The 19,871-nt window shown below is 58.9% G+C and overlaps 1 protein-coding gene across 1 annotated transcript in view; it reads right to left on the minus strand.

The window, feature by feature from the left end:
• KCNH6 (potassium voltage-gated channel subfamily H member 6) overlaps positions 1–19,871 on the minus strand; it is a gene marked incomplete at both ends in the record, with an annotated part of 32,440 nt that extends 12,569 nt beyond the window's left edge. Inside the window, 4 exons of the mRNA XM_082331630.1 lie at positions 1,164–1,375; positions 8,043–8,198; positions 16,463–16,693; positions 19,796–19,871. Of these exons, the coding sequence (XP_082187756.1) occupies positions 1,164–1,375; positions 8,043–8,198; positions 16,463–16,693; positions 19,796–19,871 (675 nt within the window). The remainder of the gene's footprint in view (positions 1–1,163; positions 1,376–8,042; positions 8,199–16,462; positions 16,694–19,795) is intronic.

Consider the following 19,871-nt stretch of genomic DNA (forward strand, 5'->3'; position numbering starts at 1 on the left):
AATGACCCCACATCGAGCGGCCAGCGCCACCGTGCCAGCACCACCCCAGCACGCAGCAGCGGTCCCTGGTGTGTGGGTGTCCCTTGTGATGGGGATGGGGGCGTGGAGGCTGCTCACTGTCCCGCTGGGGCATTCAGGGGCTGATCCCAGGCTGCTGTGGTCACTTCCAGATCAGAGGGACTAAGCGGACTTGGGGGTGATGGGGACAAGCCAGGGGGACAACAAGCCTAAAAGCTGCGCCGTGCAGTGGGGAGCGGGGAGCCCATCTGCTGTGCATGGAGGCCACGAGGGTAAAGGTTTGCCCGCATCAAGACAGGAGGAAAACTCTGCAGTGTCCTGCACTGATGGAGCAAACTGTCAAGCCCAGAGGCTTTTCTGGGGTCAGATGGCTGCATTTTCATTACATTGTCCCTCAGTTGCTGCTGGCAACAGTGGGAGGTACCCTGAGATGTATTTTGCACATCGTGGCTCTCCTGTGCCTCAGTTTCCCTACTGGTAAGAGCTCCCTACTCAGGACTGCAGAATACAGCAGGACCTTTTGCACACACTGACATCCATGTGTCCCCCACCATGACAGTACAGTGCCATGTGTGTCCCTTTCGGTGACAGTGCACTGCCACAAGTGTCCCCTGCAGTGACAGGGCAGTGCCACACGTGTTGGTGACAGCGCAGTGCCACCTGCTGTCTCCCAGGGGATCCTGTGGCCCTTGGCGTGGCCACCCGTGCTCCCAGTGTGGGGTCCCTGGCCGAGCGCCTGGGGGCTAGCAGTGCCCTGGGGGCCAGCGGTGCCCCAGGGGCTGCATCCCCCGTGCTGGGGGGCAGGAAACGGTGGCCAGAGCCTCCCCTACAGATGAACCCACGTGCACACACAAACAAGCACACACGTGTGTCCCCTTCAAGGCCACCATCACACCATGAGCAGTTCATGCTAGTGTTCCCCCGGCCAGAAATTACCAGAAATACTGATCTAGGGGGAAAAAAGAGCATTTCAACTAGAGGAAGAGATAAAAATCAAACACAGGGATACTGGCATTTCCCAGGATGGAAACTCCAAGTATCACTGCTCTCTCTGCTCCTCTCCTCCAAAAGCCACAGGAATGGTTGTGACTGTACCCCGGCAGCAGCACCACCACTGCCTTGGTGGCATCTCGCCACCCACGTACCTGTGTGACCTTCTCGGTGACATTCTGGGTGCGCTCCATCACCTTGTGGGGAGCAATTATCTCGATCTCCGTGGTGGAGCCCGAGCGATGCTTCTCCAGGTTGAACTCTACAAAGTTGAGCGTGAACTGGGGGATCTGGCTGATGGTCCGGTACTTCATGAGGTCCGAGTCCGAGGTGGAGTTCGGGGGGTTGGGTTTGACGTGGGAAGTCTCTGAAAGAGAACGGAGAGGAGCGTTGAGAAGGGCAGTGTGAGCAGGAGCCAATCCGCAGAGCCCTGACCTCAGCGTAGGACATCCAGGAGCTGGGAACTACCACAAGGTGCCACCAGAAGGTACCAGTGTCCGCCTGGCCATAAAGGCTTGGCTTCTTCAGGGTGGCTCAGACATGGGATGCCTAACCTGAGATGCCAGAGAGGGGGCTGCTTTTCAGACACATCACCCATCTTTTCACCATTAAACCTCCTTCAGGGGGCTCAGACCAGCTGCCAAAATACAGAGGCACCCAATATCCCTTGCTACCGCTGAAGACTGTGTTGGGTTGGGGACAAACCCCAATGAGACCCATCAGGGAGGGATGCCAAAACTGGCATGGAAACAGATGAAGGAGGAGGTGGGTCTCCTCCACCCTTGCATGCTTCAGCCTGACCAACATTGCGCCTTGGGTTTTGGCCACCAAACTGAGCCAGGAGCTGGATGATGTCCCCACTCATATGTATTCTCCACCCCCAGGCTCCAGGTAGGGAGGTCAGACCTTTCTCTCGAAGAAGAGCTGTAGTGGGGCTGGATCCCAGCAGTTTTCCCTGGGGACCTGCCTCTCTGGGTCACCCCAGTGCAGGACCAGGGAGGAAGCCCCAGAGGTGGTCAGTTCATGGTCAGGCTTGTGGCAATGTGTAGTCATGGAAGGGAGCAAGTACCCACACCCAGGGCTTCAGGAACATCCCCAAGCACCATAACCAGTGTGTCCCAACCTCTCCATCTCCTACAGGCAGGGCAGGGTCATATTTTCAGTTTTCCACCCCTTCTTTCCCTTGCACTCTGACATTGACCCAAGAGGTGTCATGGGCAGGAGGTGTCTGAAGACATTGTGAAGGTGCCCAGTTAGCACCAGCCATCCTGCTGCCACCCTTCTCCTCCCTGCTCATTCTCTTTCCCTCCCTTTATGTTGTGTCCCCTCCTGATGGTCTGTAACCTGTGACTATTTGAGGATCATGGTCCCCCACCCCATTTTCTCAAGCCAGACACCGCAAACTGATCTCTCTCCATCCCCAATTACCGAGGCTTCTCTTGTCTGACCTCCATCTTATTTGTCATCATCTCTCTCACGAGAACAAGAGGTCTGGACGTGAACACCATGGTGGAGATAAGTTTCCTCCAGCCCTACAGGGTGGCCTGGCCGGCGTCTCGTCCACCTCCAACACGTGGACACAGCTCACATTGCACATGCCTGCAGACCCCTTCCCTCCCTCCCGGGGAGGTGGGATGGCATCGGGATGCCCCTTGTGTGGGGCAGCCAAGCACAACCTCACACGGTCTCACATCTCACGCACAGCACCATGGATGGCTCTACGCAAAGAGCTGGACCTGCCTACACAGGGAACCACATGGAGAAGACCCCAGCTTATCTCCACTTTGCAGAGGGAAAAGCAGTGCAGGGTAAGAGACCTCCCCCCCAAGACGTGCCGGGGCCATCGCCCGGGACCATGGCTCCCACAGTAGGACCGACAACTCCGGGGTTTTTCCCCTACCTGAGTTTGCCCTCCTTTCCCTGAATTTTCTCTGGAACTCAGACCTCGCGGCCTCAAAGTTGTCCAAGGAGGAGACCCTGCGGAGGCTGTGGAAGCTGCCCCCAGGGCGAGACCGAAAGAAACCCCACGAAGAGTACGACCCTCGCGGGCCCAGCGAGGGAGGCTCTTGTTTCGGGGACGAGTGTTGTAGGGTGGGGTCGGCCTCCAGGCTCGGCCTCCGCTCCTTTTCCAGGAGGGATTCGGTCTCTGACTGCACACAGTTCTCCTTGGGCGATGTCTTCAAGTCCCTCAAAATCAGGGAGTCACCACCAGGCTTTAAGACAGCCGGGAGAAAGCGTTTTATTAGAAGGAGTCCTCGCGTGCTGGAGGGGAAGGAGGGGGAGCCAGGGGAGGTAGGAGGAGGGGCAGAGGGCTGGGAAGCGCTGCGGTTCCTGAGGTCACCTCCAACCGGGACCAGGACCTGCTTTGCGGTGGGGCGACCGAGTCCTTGGGGACTTGGCAGCTCCTACCTCCTACCAGCTCCTACCGGAGGCTGGGTGGCTGCAGGGCGGTTTGCAAGGCGATGCTGCGCAGCTGGGAAGCAGGCCAGAGCAAGAAGAGAAGAGGAGACCCTAAGGATAGGCTTGCCTGGAGTACCTGCCTTGCCATGCGCTTTTCCGAGGTGTCCCTATGTCCCACCACTGGACCTGCCCTTCCCTCACCCACTGCAAGAGCTCAGGGCACCACCGAGGGTCGGTGCCTGAGGTCCTGTGCTGGCGTCTATGGGAGACGATGTGCTCTGCACCAGGAAGCACTGGAGGAGCTGCTGGGTTTGCAAACTGGGCCATATGTGGTCCTCCCTCTTCTACAGCACCTCTTGGCCATTGCTGAACCTTTTTCCCTGGAGACCTAAAGAGTTTCCAGCCTTTAATGACTTCTGCAATGGGGTGCACAAAGCAACTACCTTCTGGAGCAGAAACCTATGGGTGTATGCCCATACCAGTCATACCCACGGGAGGGACCGGGATTTTGCGTGTGTGCTCAAGGCACATCCCGCTTCTCACCATGCCCAAGGACCTTATTGCAGGTTTTAGGATGGGGTGCCTGGAGGGGCTGCTGGCTGCCCCTGCATCTGCTGGGCTGCCCCGACTTGGACCAGGCTCCACCAAAGTGGTGGGTCGTCAGGTTGTCCTCAATGCACATCTTCCATGCGTGTACACCTGAAACATTGCAGCGCACCAGGCAGCTTCAACCTGGGGGTACCCAGAGCCTTTAGCAGCGCTGGTGTCTGTAGGAGTGACATACCCAGAGCATCTGATAATGCTACAGATGTCTTCAGCTTGCCATAAGCACAACCTCTGAGAAGACAGGCACCTTTCACCTCATCATATCTGTAATTTTGGGAAGCAGCTTTATCCAGGCTGTCTGGATACACCCAGCACAGCGAGAGCCTGGGGATGCATTAGCAGAGCAAAAGCCTCCTGCCCACAGCCCTGTGCCTCAAGCTGCAGCATTTCAGAAAACAACACGCCTTTGCCCGGAGGTACCTTGAGCACTTTTGCGAGTCAAGAAGCCACCAAGTACAGCAATCTCTAAAGAGGTCCCACCAACATTTTTCCAGTCTTACCATGTCAGCAATGACAGCATCAGCCTCCGTCACGGAAAGCACAGTCTTTGCTGAAGGACTAAGCCAGAGCTGCCTGTTCTGCCTGGCCCCTGCCAGGATAACATGGGCCAATGTGCCCTTTTGAGGTTTGCCTACAAGTCCCTGCCAGTCCCTGCTCAGACCAGACCCGCTCCAGTCTCCTGCAGTCACAGGCACGTCCCCTCCTCGGGGTGGGGACAACTCCCTGGAGCTCCACCATCCCGGACAGCTTGCACTACGGAGCCAGGCCTTCCTCCTAGCTTCAGCAGTGGTACCCGCCGGCTCGGCACATCTCCCGCTCCCCCTGCGAGCCATGGCACATGCTGCGCCAGGCTGACCCCGCGGAGCAGCACCGTCTAGCTCTATCCCATGCCACCAAAGCACCACCACTCACCGCCTGCCCTCACCAGAGCCAGTGCTCAGCACTGACCCAGCGCCAGAGCCCCTACTGCCGGATATGGCCCGAGCCACAGCAGCCGAGGGGAGCGGGATGGGGAGAGTGGAGGAAGAGTGCTGGGACCTGGCCTGAGGCATGGGCTTATATCAGACAAAGGCTACGGTTACCTTTCCATAGTCAATGGCTACTCCATCAAACTCACTGGTGGGCAGAGATTTCCGCTGGATTTTGAGTCGCCGCAGGGACGGGAGACTAAACTTCAACCTCCTACCTTGACCTTGTTAAAAAGAAAAACAAAACACAAGAGAGACAGATGTAACCTAGCTGCACGTGACGGCTGGAGTGAGACAGGTCGGGGCGGTGGCAGGGGAAGAGGCTACAGAGAATTTTGGGTGGCTTTGGGGGACGTATGTGCTGCATGGCCCTTCCTCTTCCAACACATTTGCTATTCCTGCACCGTCGCATCTCCGTGTGCTCAAGGCAAACCCTGACCTGGCAGAAAGCACCACTGGGCTGGAGGAGAGTGCCCTACAACTGCAGAGGCAAGACGGAAAAGGTGCAGAGCATCCCTAAGCCACTTAAAGAGGTTAAAGCCACTTAAGGGATTTGGACCTGGAGGAAATTGAGCCTCTAAATCTCCTTGGTGGGACTTGGAGGAAAAAAAAAACACGCAAAGGAGATGGTAAGTTAGCAAGGCATTAAAAAAAGTACTTCTAGCAGTTTTGTTCCTGGAGTTGTTCTGGATTTTAGGTGAGGGATGCTGGACCGAAGCGGGGGCCGTCCCTTGCTGCCATTACCGGGGGACCAGGAGGCTGGGACCAAGGCCAGGGCAGCCAGGGCTGCAAGGAGCTGCGAAAGAGGTTCAGAAGGGAAAAGGGGCAGATGTGGAGAGGAACCAGCAGTGCCCACAGCGGGACCCAGTGCCCCTGGTTGTGACACCAGGTACAAAGTCACTTGTCCTCTTCTAGTGCTGGTCCATGGAGGAGACCACAGCCGCCTGCTACTACAGGGTTAGCATGAACAGCCAGACTCGTGCCCTGCTGCCTCAGGGCCCGGGTCAGCCCTGGGGTTCATCTGACCCCCAGCAGCACCAGCTGTACTCACTAACTGGACCAAAAGTGGCCTAAATCCTGGGGCACGTGGGACGTGACACAAGCTCTGCAAAGGCATTGTCCTCTGGGAAAAAGCAGCGTGTTGAGGAGCTGTTTGGTTTTGGCACGATTTGCCTCCCTTACCAAGCCCCGACACACCACGGAGCTGCTCAGGCAGGCTGCCGACCTTCCCAGCTCCCCAAAAATGCCCCCGCTGATGGGGGGACCCACACAGGCTCCCTCTGCTCACCCCCTCCCCACTGCCCAGAGCAGCTTTTTCAGCTGGAAGAAGCAAAGCAGCCGACTTTCCCTGCACACCAGCAAGCCACGGACTGGCAACGCAGCTGCCTGTGGCTGTGTAATTAAAGACTGAGTCAGAAAACCCGTGCATGAGAGACCGATCTGGGCTGGTGCCAGCAGCCCTGGCCTTTCCGCACTCCCCAGAGCTGGAGTGGGAAACCTGAGCAACACTCCTCAGGATGCGCAGTGCAATCTCCAACGCGCAGGAAAGCAATAAATACCCTTTTTATTTGGGTGCCTTCTGCAGTCAAAGGTACATCTCTGGGTGGGATGGGGTACGGATGCATCATATGTTGAAACATACTGAGAGCTGAGAGGGCTGCAAAGCAGCACCAGTGCTGGAATTTAGGATTTCCTCAGCAGGAAAAGGCCGTGCATAGAGGCTAACTGGTAATATAGCAATACACCAAAAATATAAATCTCATCACTTCATAGACGCAGGAACACATGCACAGGATATATATACATTCACACGCATAGGTCCATAAGTCCCACGTGCGTATGCCTGGCCTGACGATATAGAAAACTCGTCATCACAGACAGCACCTCTGCTGGTACCCGCTGCCACGCATGCAAACACCTTAATGGCTCCAGAATGTATATATGCACCAAGTGTGAATGCATTAAAACTCACATTACCATACCAATACAACGGGCAGCGTGAAGGGTCCCCATCAGTCCCCGATGAGGCCCTGGCCCTGGCTCCGGTCCCGGTCCCACTGTGCCACCCCACGTGCCATGGGCGGACAGACCCAGCCTACTCTCGCAGCTTTACTTTGAGCTCTGCTCAAAGCCTCCCTATAGTGACCTGCACCCCCAGGGAGTGTTTGCATGAAGATATACGTGGGATTATTTCCTTGCTTAAGATATGGGTGACTGGTACCGAGGAACATACAGCAGGAGGATATTTAGAAGCTACAACTCTCCTTCCTGAGGTCAGGTCTCCCTTTGATCCAACCTTCCCAAAAAAGGGAGTTTGAATTTTCCACTGCCTCCAAAAGCCCCACAAAACCCCAGAGGAGCCTGGGAGAGCAGGGAACAGCCCAAAGCCAGGGCAGACTCAGAGCCATCCCAGCACAACCACCCTTGTGCCATTCACCTGTGGTGATGTCCCCATAGCTGCTGTCGGTGACACCAAATATCCCCTGGCCCTCCTGGTGACCCTGCACATGGGTCCTGTCCCAAACCAGCACCTCCTGCCAGCACCTCCTGCCCCAGCCAATGCGGTGCTGCACGTATGCAGGAGGGGCCAGAGGCACCCCTGGAAAAAAACTCCCAGCGTTAAATATGGAAAGGACGCAGCAAGGCGGGGGATGTGTGGAGGGGCTCCACGGCTCTGCTCGCAGTGAGACAGCCTCGCCTTAAAAATGCACCATCCCATGCGGGAGAGTCGGTCCCCACCCCTGTCCCCAGGTCCCCGGGGGTTCGGGAGGGGTGTGTGGGCTGGTGTGCATGCGAGGGGCTGCGCGGGGAGCACAGCCGGCTCAAAAGCCCTTTTTCACCCAGTTAGTGTTTGGCTGGATCAGTCTCTGAGCCAGCGGAGCTGCGCCTGTCCAGAAACACAAACCTCTGCTCCTGGGCACTCTGTGGGGCTCAGCCCCACAGCGCAGGATCCTGCATCCTTCAGCCCCCATGAGCTCCCAAGAAATCCATGGGATGGGGATAGCCCTGAGGATGCTGCGTTGCCCTCCTGCCGTCCCCACCGTCCCCGGTGACACCCACCTCCACGCCAGCTCTGCGACAGGCGCTGGTGCAGGCTCCGGCTGGCGCTCTTGGCGATGAGCTGTGCCAGGTCCTCGAAGTTGAGGATGAACATGATGACGACGCCGTCCTCGTTCTTCACCGGCACCACGTCCACCAGGCAGCGGAAACACGAGGCTGCCAAGCAGAGACAGGCTCAGGGGGGGCCGCGCAGGGGGCTTTGCCCACCCACCCCCAGCACAAAGCACTTTTGGCAGAAAAGTATTTTTTTAAGCACTTTTTGACGGGTGCAATCCCTGCCAGCAGGGACTGGGGGATTTGGAAGCCATCTGAGCCCTGGGAAGGGGCCCTATCTCTGCAGCATCCCAGCTCACGCAGATCGCATCTCGCCTTTTCTTTTTGTCCCAGACAGTCATTTATATTAATGTACTTTAGAGCAGCGATTAAAGAGTAGGTAATTAAGAACTCAGAAATCCCAGGTAGTGGTTTAACCTCATTAAGCACGCTGCTTGTAATCACGCCGTAGCTAATTGCCCTGCAATCGCCAGGCAGTTTTTGGGGACTGATTTCAGCCGTCTCCTGACCTGGATGCGGGCAATGGCGCTGAGCCCAATCACATGCTCTGTCCTGACCCTGGGCAGCAGGATGCGGTGGGGTCGGTGCGAAGGTGCCCAGGAACATCCCCGAAAGGCACTGGCATGGAGCGGTCACGCGCAGACCCATCTCACTCCTGCCATGGGGAAACTGAGGTATAGGGGAGCACAAGGACTGGCTCAGTGTCCTGGGAGTGAGGAGGGATGTGGGGAGGACCCCAAACATGGCCACAGGGCACAAGGCCATATGGATTTGCCCGTTGGAAGCCAGCTCAACCTCGTGGCTCTGCTTGTGCTGGCAGCCAGATGCCAGTTTGCAGTTAGGGGCACCCAAAAATATCTGCAGGCCTTTCCCAAAGCAGCAAGTGGAGGATACGGGACGGCTGTCTCACCCCTCTTGCCAGCTTCAGTCCCCCAAAATCCTTCAACACCCCTACCCAAAGGTATAATCACTGTGGGTCCCTTCTTTGAGCTGTCTCCTGTTGCTTTGGCACGGGTGGGAGCAGGAGCCCCTGAGCTGCAGCCACTGCCCCAGCCTCTCTGGCAAAACCCCCCAAACGCCTCCCAGACTCCTACCCCAAACCTCCTAGAACTGATGGGACAACCAGGTACCGCTGCCCAGCCGGTACAGAGCAAAGCGACCTCCTTCCATGGCAGTTCTTGCTGGGTGCAGATCCCTGAGCTCGCCTTTCCCCTGCGCTCTGATTACCAGGGATTAGCGGATCCAGCAGGGATGTGCTGCCGGCCCGATCCGGCGCTCTCCTGCTCTCACCATGGCCAGGCTCTGGCTGGGAGGGGGATGTTGGCCTTTCTGCGTATAATTTTAAGGAGCTCAGGGCCTCCCGTAATCAGGAGCAGATGGCCGGCATCGGGCAACTTCAAAATCTGCCGTGACGTCAGGGATGTGCACATACACAGACACACACACACACACGCACAAGAACGGGAAAGAAATGGATACGGTGAAATCCATTTAAAGGGCCCGGCAGCTGGGATTATTTGTTTCTTTCTTTATTTCATTGTTGTTCACCACAGGGAGAGGAAATCCACTTAAACGTGTGAGCTGGGGAGGAGGGGGGGCGGATTTTCAGCAGATAAAGCTGTTTCGAAGGGACGCACAGGCACGCTGTGGGCTACCTGCATGCAGGGCCAGTGGGGACGGGAAGAAATGAGCCCTTTCCCCTCCCTTTGTCAGGATTTTTAGGGATCTAAAAGGCAAGTGGTGTCCTTTAGGTGATGCTGAGTGAGGTGTCCTGTGTGATGCTAAGGTGGCACATGCCTGGCAGGATGATCCGGTGCCATCCCTGGGATGCTGCGGCTCTGCCTGTGCTGATGTTGGGGTGTGCAGGGGGTGTGCACGTGTGTGCCCACTTGCCTGTACGTGTGATGCCCGGCGGCACCAGATACTTTCTCCTTTGGTGTGTTATAAAATGAGGGTTTTTCTCCCCCACAGGTGATTTTGAAGCATCACCAACTTCCCTGGGACCTGCAGCCCAGGGGGGTTCATCGGCATGGGCAGCCATCAGCTCCATGCTTCCCCCCCCTAGACTGGGAATCCTGATCCAGATGGCCTGATCCTGGCTCACGTGCTCTGCCCCGCTTCATCCCTTTCACTGCTTCACTTTTCCTTCCTAAGCTCCTCCACAGTGGTGTTCTCGTGGGGGCCCAATCCTGGCAGGCCCTATGTGGCATGGAAACGGTTAATCCCAGGCCGATGCTGAACAGCTGAAAACTGGGCCCAGTTACATCCAGTTGGAGGGATATAAGGAGCAGCTGGGAGGAGGCTGTGGTTGGGTTTGGGATGCAGCTGGTGCCTGGTTTGATCCTGCAAATCTGGGAGGTGCTGAGCCTGAGCAGGCCTGGCTGGGGCTGCTGTGAGCCCCTGTGCTGATGCCAGGGGCATTGCTCTGAAAGTGGCCCTGCCAGGCACAGCCCTGCATGCCAGGAGCTCAGCACCCAGCTCGGGCCCATGCCCCACAGCATGGATGGCATCAAGGGGATGACGGAGCATCAAGGATGCAGAGGATGGAGCCAGGGTGGGAGCAGTGGGTTCCCTTAAGCCTGGCCCAAAGGCAGAGCAGTCCCCCAGGATCTGGGGTCTCTGGGCAGCTGTGATTTGGGGTACCTCCAGCTCTGTGGAGAGGCTGCAGCTGGCAGCCTGTGCCCTGACTCGGTTTCCCTGCAGTGAGCCAGCCTGGGCTCTGCAAATGCCGAGCCTCCCCATCCTTCCCCCCAAAAACCAGGCACCCCAGACCTGCTGTGGCACCAGTGGGCTGAGCCGGCCTCGGGAGGGACCCCAGCCCTGCGCTCCCGTCCTCGTTCCTTGATTGACTGTCCCCATCCATCTGCCTGTCTCTTCCCTTCAGCTGTTCAGCTAATCTGTCTCCATCCATCTAATTTTATCCAGCCGCCAAATGATCTCTTGGAGGAGCCCTGGGGGCATTCGCAACCTGCCTGCGCTCCGTGGCAGCCACCGTGGGGCTGCCTGCATGCCCGTCCAGGGTGAAACCCAGCCCGGGGGCCACGGAAAGGGCTCGGCAGGAGGGATGCGACACAGATGCTGTTTTGGAGGGTCCCATACCCAAAGTGATGGGTTTGCATGGGCTGGGAAAAACAGCTCATTCCCTACAACCCTGGGCTGGGTTTGATTTTCCCAGCACCCAGTCCACCTCCCCCAAGCCGAGCGCTCAGAGGTTTGCGCTTTCTGACCCATCTTGTCTTCTGACCTTGATAAAAGGGAGCACTTAATAACATTAAAAATGTCATCGTCAGGGGCCCTCCCTCCCCAGCCCTCTTATCCTCTGCGGCTGCCAGTGGTTAATGCATTTGTCGGTATCATCAGTATTAAACTAATCAACAGGACACGGGGGTTTCCGAGAGCCGGACACAAACCAGTATTGTTATGAATATTAAAAAAGCAAGCTATTAATCTCCCCTCGGAGCTCTTACGGAGTCCTTCCCTCCCCCCGGCCAGGAGATTTAATCTGCAGGGTCTCATGGCAGAGTGGCTAAATCTATAGTGGTATTATATAATGGAGTGGAGGAGAGGGGCTGGGAAGGGCACGGAGGGGACGGGGACAGAGATGGGGACAGAGCCGCGCTCCAGGGCTGGCTGGCACGCCCAGGGAGATGCTCGGGAGGGCCGAGCCTTGCTCCCGTCAGGGGATAAATCAGTGTCAGGGTGTGGCAGAAACTTCAAAGGGAGGCGCAGATTGCTGGGAGGCCCCAAAGCAAATCCTCGAGGCGGGATGGAAAATGAGCTGGTGGGAGATGGGTCTCCCTTGGGGTCTGGGGTGAGCGATGGGTGCTGGGGAGCCCCCACACCCGGGTCTGCATCCCCCTGCACCAGGAGGGGATGCTGCTGATGGGGTCTGCACCAGCCCCTCTCCCTGCACCCAAACGGGGCATCAGGAGACTGAAACCCACTGTGACACCAGACTGGCAAAAATACTCCTTGCAGCAATCCCTGAACCGCTAAATGACCTTATTAAGTAACGGTGGCGGGACCCCTGTGCGGTGACGAACAGCAGAGATTCCTCCGCTTAGCAGGGAGCTTGCCGGTCGGAAGCAGCAGCAGAGGGGAAAAACCAGGAGGGTCAGGAGACCAAGGGTACCCACAGACAACGTGGCTGCAAGAAGGATGCCTCCAAGCCCAGCAGGATGTTTTGGGGTGCAGGTGGAAGGCTGCTCGAATCCCCAGGAGCCAAAAGGGTCCTGGATCAATACAGGGGGCTGGCAAAATGCAGCTTAATCTCCGCTGCAAGTGGAGTGGCCGCATCCAGGCCCATGGTCCTTCCCTTGCTAAATCCCTGCCGGCCACAGGAATTAGTCCAGCTTAGCGCAGGGCTGTGCGGCCAAAGCTGCAGCGCTGACGGTGTTTCCCAGGGCTGTCCAGCCATCCCGAGGGCCCTGTCCCCATGGCGCATGGTGCCACCTCCCACTGGGGATGCAGCAGCTGTCAAGGATGGGGATGGAGGGTTTGGGGTGGGAACTGGGGGCTCTGCCAGGGCAGGGATTTCAGGAAAAAGCCTCCTGGGAAGCATCCCTGGGGGTGCTGGGGATACTGTGGGCCTGTTCCTCTGTTCGTGGGACGTCTGATCCAAGCACAAAGCATCCAAGGAGCTGCAGAGGATGGAAAACGTGTCTCTTCCAGCTTTGTGCCCCGATCGTGCCATCCCCAGGGCAGAGGCAAGGCACTGGGGTGGCCAGAGCTGCGGCACAGCTATGTCAATGATGGCAGAATCAGCCCCACAGTGCAGGATCTCCGGGACCAGAGCATTTGTCATCGCAAGGCGGGATGTTTATAAGTCCCCATCTGGAGTCGGGCCATGGTGTCTGTCCCTTTCCCGAGGTCACAGCCGGGCTCTGCAGAGCCTGACCCTTAAAGGAACGCAAAGCAAACCACCCCAGCTTGGCTTAAAACCCACGTTTTTGTACAAGCAAAGAGCTCAAGTTGGGGTTGGGATTTTGTCAGCTGGCTCTGCCTCCCTGCTCCTCTGCCACCTGGGAGGTCCCCTCTATCCCGCTGCGTCCACCCCACGGGGCAGCAGCAGAGCCTCCCTGGAGCCAGCGGCACTGGCCCCCAGCCCCGATGGTGCCAGGCTCTGGCAGCTCCTGGCGGAATTTGCCCTCCTGCTTCCAGCGAGCCTGTTGGCATGTTGCACGTTGCTGTTTATAAAGCTGTACAGACAAACCTCGGCCAGATCGATCCCCACCTGCCTTAGCCAGGGCTTCCTGGCAGCAGCTGCTGGAGAGGTGATTGCTGTGCCACGGATGTGCCCCGGGCTGGGGGCAGAGGGGACTGCCCCAGGGTGTCACTGACCCCCCCAGGTGCAGTGACACCCCACAACCTGTGCCTGCCTGGCTGCCAGCCCCGCAGGCAGCTGCCTGCTCAGGCACCCCATGGGGAGCTGCGGGGGGACATCCTGGGTGCCACCGGGTGCCCCAATTGCTCTGTGACCTCCCCCTCCTCCTGGAGGCCCCAGGAGAAATCCCAGCTTAGAGCACCAGTGTAACGAGTTTGCCAGGCTGATCTGGTCCTGATCCCCAGCCCCAGGGGACCGGCACACACTGCTCCTGCTGGAGGGGACCAGCCGTGGGCTCTGCCTGGGGAGGGGACAGGGATGGAGGGGCTGGGGCTGCAGGCAGCGGCTGCCTCACCAGCTGCTCCAGCTGTCTTGGCCCTGCATCTCCCCTTTCATATTCATAAGCATCATATTCATGCACATTAACGGCGAAGTGCTCACCGGGCACTGTCAGCTGCTGCCGCTTGCTCAGGCCATGCCAGCGCCGCGGTGCCCAGCACCTGTGGCCACCGGCCCGCTCTGGGGACCCTGGGGACTCTTGCCAGGGCTTCACTGAAAAGCACATCACCCTCGGGGGGGAAACAATCCAACCTTGGATGCAGGTGAGCCCCGCCAGCCCCTCGGTGCTGTCCCCAGGGATGCTGGAGGGGGCTCAGCTCAGCCCTGGACACTGTGGGGAGTGTGTCCCCGGGGCTGGTGGCCGTGGCTGCTCCTCACCCTGGTGGGAGCTGATCCCGTAATGACCCCCTGGCTGGGGCAGCCCCAGCTGTGCAGCATCTTGTAAGGAAATTAACTTTTCACTGATCTCCTGGCTTTGAGCAGGGGATTAGAGCCCACACGCACCACAGCCAGGCTCTCCCTTCTTTCTGAGGCCTTTTTGGGGCTGCCATGACAGGGAGGGACAACTGCCCTTGCTGGGCCAGTCCCATCTTCCCCCAACTGGACTTGGTTCTTGGCTCCATTTTGGCTGTCCGGAGCTGGGCTCACTGTCGGCACCCATGGCTCCTTTTATAATTAGCTAATGATGGCATGGGTGTCCGGGTGAGGACCAAGCAGCAGAGCTGTCCCCAGGGACATGCATCACCCCGTTACACAGAATCCTGCCTGTGGACGGGCAGAGCCACCTGCCCGGACACCCATGGGTGCCCCGCTTCCCACCTACTTATCCATCCCACCCTGGCCCTGCCGGAGGGTCTCCAACAGCAGATTTGGGGTATAATATTGTCTCTGGCAACCAGAAAAGCGAGGAAACAACCCCGCGAGCTGCAGAGCCAGGAGTACCGCAGTAATAAACAGCAGGTCGAGGCTGGAGATTCGTGCTGCCGGTATGAAAAGGAGGACAGGCAGGTTCGAAGCCTCTGCCGGCTAATTAAGCAGCAGCTCCCTATAATGCAAAGGCCTTTTCTTTGCCGATAAGACCCATTTATAATGGGCTGAGCGGTCACAGGCTGAGTGCTGGGGGGAAACAATTGGAAAGCATATTGCTGGTGGGGCTGGGTTTTAAAAATAGACATGAAGGGCTTGCTTCTGGGCTTCCCCCCCCCCCCCTTTTTTTTTAATAAAAAAGGGAAGAAAGCAGCTCAGAGCTGTGCTGAGAGTTTCCCGTGGCCTAGAGGAAGAGCAGGGCTCCAAGGAGAGCACCGAGCATCCCCCAAGCCCAGCGGGAATGCTTCAAAGCAGGGAGGATGGCGTTGGATCGGGCTTCCAGCTGAGCGGTCCACGGGAAACTGTCCCAAGGGAGGGGAACAGGGCTGCATACACTGTCTTTGCCATGGCCACGCGTTGGCGTTGGGATGGAAGCAGGGGGGACAGCATGTGCTTGCTCCGCCTCGTGCCTCCCAGGCTGCGCTGGGCTCCAGCCAGCCCCCTGCAAACCACAGCGGCCGAGGGGGGACTCGCAGCCCAGCCCTGGCACCGCTCCCCGGCCTCGCTTCACCCAGGACTGGCCCCGCAGGGAAGAGCCTCGACTGGGTCCCTCGGTGAGGACAGGAGGAAAATCATACGGGAAACATGGCCGGTGAGCAGCCTCATCCTGCCACTGCACAGGGTCCAGCCCCACCAGGTAAACCGTGCGGGTTAACGTACGGGGGTGCTGCCAGTGGATAATTCCTGGGGCTGATACGCTGGCACCTGGATGCCAGCCCAGGAGATAGGGTCTGGGAGGGAAGCCAGGACACCGGGGTCCCAGCCCCAGAGATAGGGTGCCGGCTGGGAGCCAGGGCTCCTGCCTTCTACTTCACTTCCAGTTGTTTCTCCTCCACCGTGCCGCCCCAGGAGCTGCCGGCAGCAGGGTGCAACCCCTTGCTCAGGCCAAACCCCCATCAGTACAATCTAAAGCGATGAGAAAGCGCTACAAGTTGAAAAAAGGAAATAATATTTTTAATGTCTAGCGAGCACCCGATCTGCTTTACTCCTGCCCCTGGGAGCCCTGGCCGCTGCTAGTTTGCAGCATCAAGCAGTAAATATTTATTTAACTTCCTGCAGTATTAGAACTAATCACTAGTATTTTCCATCAAAGCTTCATTTTCATCTTAACATAATTCCATCTGTGCACGCACAGCCACATCCTGCTCGCCGGACAGGCGGCTCCAAGGCCATCGGCTGTACCCACTTTCAGCAGAGACGGGGTTCTGTCTCATACCGTCCTGGAGCACAGACCGGGAGACCCATGTCCCAGCCCAGCTCCTCCGTGGGCTTCCCACGGGATCCTCATTCCTGTCGTGAGGATCCCACGAGCGATGCCATTGCTTGCCCCGGGAGCTCTGAGCCATCACCAAGGGCTCACAAATGACCCGATTCCCAAATAATCTGGCAACAACTTCCATTACTCGAGGTGCCCCCAGTGCCCCATCACAGCAGAGACAGCTCCATCCCACCGGGAGCCACCATGGACTCACCCTTGGCAAAGCCCTGGGTCTGGGTGCAATCGCGATGCCCTGGTAGCATCAGACCGCCTTCGCCTCCCACCACCGGCTTCTGACAGCCCAAATCCCAGGCAAGTGACACCTCCCACCACCACATCACCCTGAAAAGCAACTCTTACTGTCTTTGCGGTAGTAGAGGATCTCGAGCTTGCACTCCTCGGAGCCGAGCAGGGCCTGGGTGAGCTGCGCAATGGAGCTCTTCGTGGTGTCGGGGCCGGTGAGGAAGTCGCAGGTGCAGGGTCGCTGCATCACCTCCACGCGGGAGTAGCCGAACATCTCACAGAAGCCATCATTGCAGTAGATGATGGTGCAGTTTTCCATCTGGGCGTTGGCGATGAGGAACTTGCGGTCTGTGGGAAGGCAGGAGAGCACGAGGCTTAGGGGGGTGGTGGGGACCCGCAGGGATGGGGGACAGCCTGGGCAGATGGGGTGTGCTTGGGCTTTTTGATGCCACCCACCCTGGGGCTGGTGCAGGGGCAGGCTCCCCGGGGACACCAGTGACAAGTCTGGGGAGAGGATGGCTGGGACCAGCCCCCACCACCCTGGGAGCTGCCCTGCTCTTCAGAGAGAGAAAATTCCTCCAAATTCATGTGAATTGATGACTGTGGGGCCAGGGGGACCCAAAGGGGGGGTCCCCAGTAAAGACAGTTTTTGCTGGGGTGGGCCAACCCGCGCAGCCTCGACGTCTCACTGCTTGCATGTGGGGACTCGCTGCTAGCTAATCCACAGGCAATCTGTCCCCGACCAGTACTGCAGGCAGAGGGAAGAGCTGCAGCATCCGTCCTTCCCCAGGAGCTTATCAGGGACCTGAGTTCTCTTGGAGACTTCCCACCCTTGCTCAGATTTGACTGAAGTTAGGCAAGGGGCGAGAGGAGGAGTGAGTGTGAGGCTTGGCTTCATGGGAAGCTGGGTGAAACCCATCACACTAATGATTCTCCTAATGTTTTATAGGATAATTGTGCCTTCGGGCTGAAGCTGAAATCCAGACCCTGCTGGGCTGCATGGCCCCTGTGCTCAAGAAGAAAAGGGCTCAGGTGGAGGAAAGGGGAAACTGAGGCAGGGAGTGGTGCTGCCCCATCCTCTCCTGGTGCTGCAGCCACCTGGGCTGTCATGCTGGGGTGTGTGGCAGCACTGCCCAGCCCAGATGGAGCCGCTTCTGTCTGTATCCTGGAGGAGAGTCAGCCTAGAACTTTGATTTGGTTTGATTTTTTTCAGGGAGATTGGGGGTGCTGGGCTGGGGAAGACCCTCTCTGGGAGAGGTTTGCTGGAATGTGACAGGGGGCTGCAGATTCTGATGCGATGGATGCCGTCTCCCCTCCAGCAGCATCTCCCTCAGCATTTGGCATCAGCTCTGGGCTGGAGCCGGCGGCAGGTCAGAGCAGAGGGTCCGTTTTGAGGCTGCCTCCCAGCCCAGACCCCAATTAATCTCCTGGATTACCCAGGAATGGCATCTGCAGCCTGCGCGCTCCAGAGCCCCGCTGCGCTCCAGCCTCGCAGGGAATTTCACCCAAACGCAGGAGAAACCTCCGCATGGCTGCGGCACCCAGCGCCGGGAGCCGGTGGGGTGGGGGGACCCCTCCCCGTCACATCGGGGCTCTCCCTAATGTCACCTGCAGAGTCCCAGCTCTGGAGGATGCCTCCCAGTAAAGCCAGTGCCCCTGGGGATGCCGCACCCCACCAAGGTCTCCTGCTTCATCCCACCTTGTGACAGCCCTTGGTGGCCCTTTGTGGGGGACTCCCACCCCGGCACCTTTCCCTCTCCCACGCAGGGCTGATGCTGGTGCCGGTGCTGCAAACAGCACAAACCACTACAGCCAAATGTTTCCCAGTTCCTTCTTCCCGATCTTTCTCTATCCAAATCGCTCTGCCAGCTGGAAGGCAGCACAAGGAGGGGACCTTCGCCCAAAGCTCTGCTCCTGGGGTGCACTCCCCACCTGTGATGAATGTTTCCCCATCCAGTGCCAGGTCCGTGGGCCAGATCCAGGCTGGATCCAGGCTGGGCTGGTGCAGGACAGGATTTATGGGGCTGGCAGGGCACCGGAGCAAGCTGTGCTGAGTGGAGGGGATGTGACCACGGCCGGGATGGGAAGTTGCTGGAGATCCAGGTCTCCTTGGGGGTATTTTCACCCCAGGTTTGCTTTCTGTCCTGCCCTCACCTGCAGATTTACCCTTGTAAGGGCAGTACCAGAGTCCTGCACCGGCCCTGGGAAGGAAGCATTGGGCCTCTCCAGCTCCAGCGACGACTCACCAGGGGCAGCTGCACCCATGGGAGCTGCAGGGGGGAGAAGGCACCCACAAGCAGGGGAGGATGCGCTGCCAGTGCCAGCAATGTGACCGGGGAGGGGGGCTGGTTTGGCGTCTCCCGACACCTGTCACACCACGATGCTGCCGCAGGGGAGCACGGGCGATGTTTCGGCAGAGCCCAGCTGGTGCCCGACATGGCTGGCAGAGTGCAGGCAGGCAGCGGGCAGGGACAAGGGAGCCTGGCTGCCTCCCCGCTGGCACGCTTCGCCGTGTGCCCCCGCTGCTCCCCAGCCGCCGCTTCCCAGCGGGGACTGATAGGAACCAGGGACAGTTTTTCTCGCTTTCCGTCCCCAGGGTCACGTCACTCACTGCCAGGGCAGGCAGCGCAGATCTGGCAGGGATGGCAGCGCCAGGGACGTTTGCCCACCCCGCAAACTCGGACACCGGAGGAAAACCACAGCGATTCAGGGCGGTGGGGGGTGCACAGTCCCAGCACCCCACGGCAGACCCCCGAGCACAGCTTTTGGGGGGAGTCCATTCTCCCACTCCCCTCATCCCCGGCTGCGTAGGGGGGACCCAGCCCCATCGGGGTGCCCAGACAGCAGAGCCCCTGGCGCCTCCTCCCCACGGCCCCCACCCAGCCACACGCAAACCCCAGCGCTCCCCGATGCGCATAAACTCTTCGCTATATCTGACACAAAAAACAGCCCAAAAATTCATATAAAGGGATTACTCCGAGCAACAGCAAATGGCAACATTTCACTAGGGACGGCTGCCTCCGAGCAGCGCGGAGTTGAAGGCAAACAGGCAGCGAGCCCGTCTGTGCTGGCGTACACCCCTCTCCCCCAGCCCTGCCAGCCGGGACCCCCTCCCCGCCACCCCGGGGACCCCCTCCCAGGCCGGGGACCGCGAGGGGCTGCGGTGTCCCCAGCCCCGGGGGAAGCACCGGGCTGGGACCGCTCGTCCCCCTCGTGTCGCCCGGTCTATAAATACCCGCGGGGACACTGCCTGGCTGTCGCCCACCCCTCTCCCCCCGCCCCGGGAGGTCACAGGGGCGCCTTGATTTCCCCGGGGACACCCTGCGGGTGGCCCCGCTCTGCCCCCCCGCCGGCCCCTCCGCTCCCCGCCGTGCCCCGCAGCTGGGGGCCTCCCGCGGCCGCGGGGGGAGCGGAGCGGGGCCGGCAGCGGAGCCGGGGTGCGGTACTCACTTTGCCCTTCAAATTTGCGGATGATGGTGTCCAGGTAGGTGTTTTGGGGGGCCACATGGCCCCGGCGTACCGGCAT

This window comes from Platalea leucorodia, assembly GCF_965183815.1.
Source record: "Platalea leucorodia genome assembly, chromosome: 22".
NCBI classification, from domain to species: Eukaryota; Metazoa; Chordata; class Aves; order Pelecaniformes; family Threskiornithidae; genus Platalea; species Platalea leucorodia.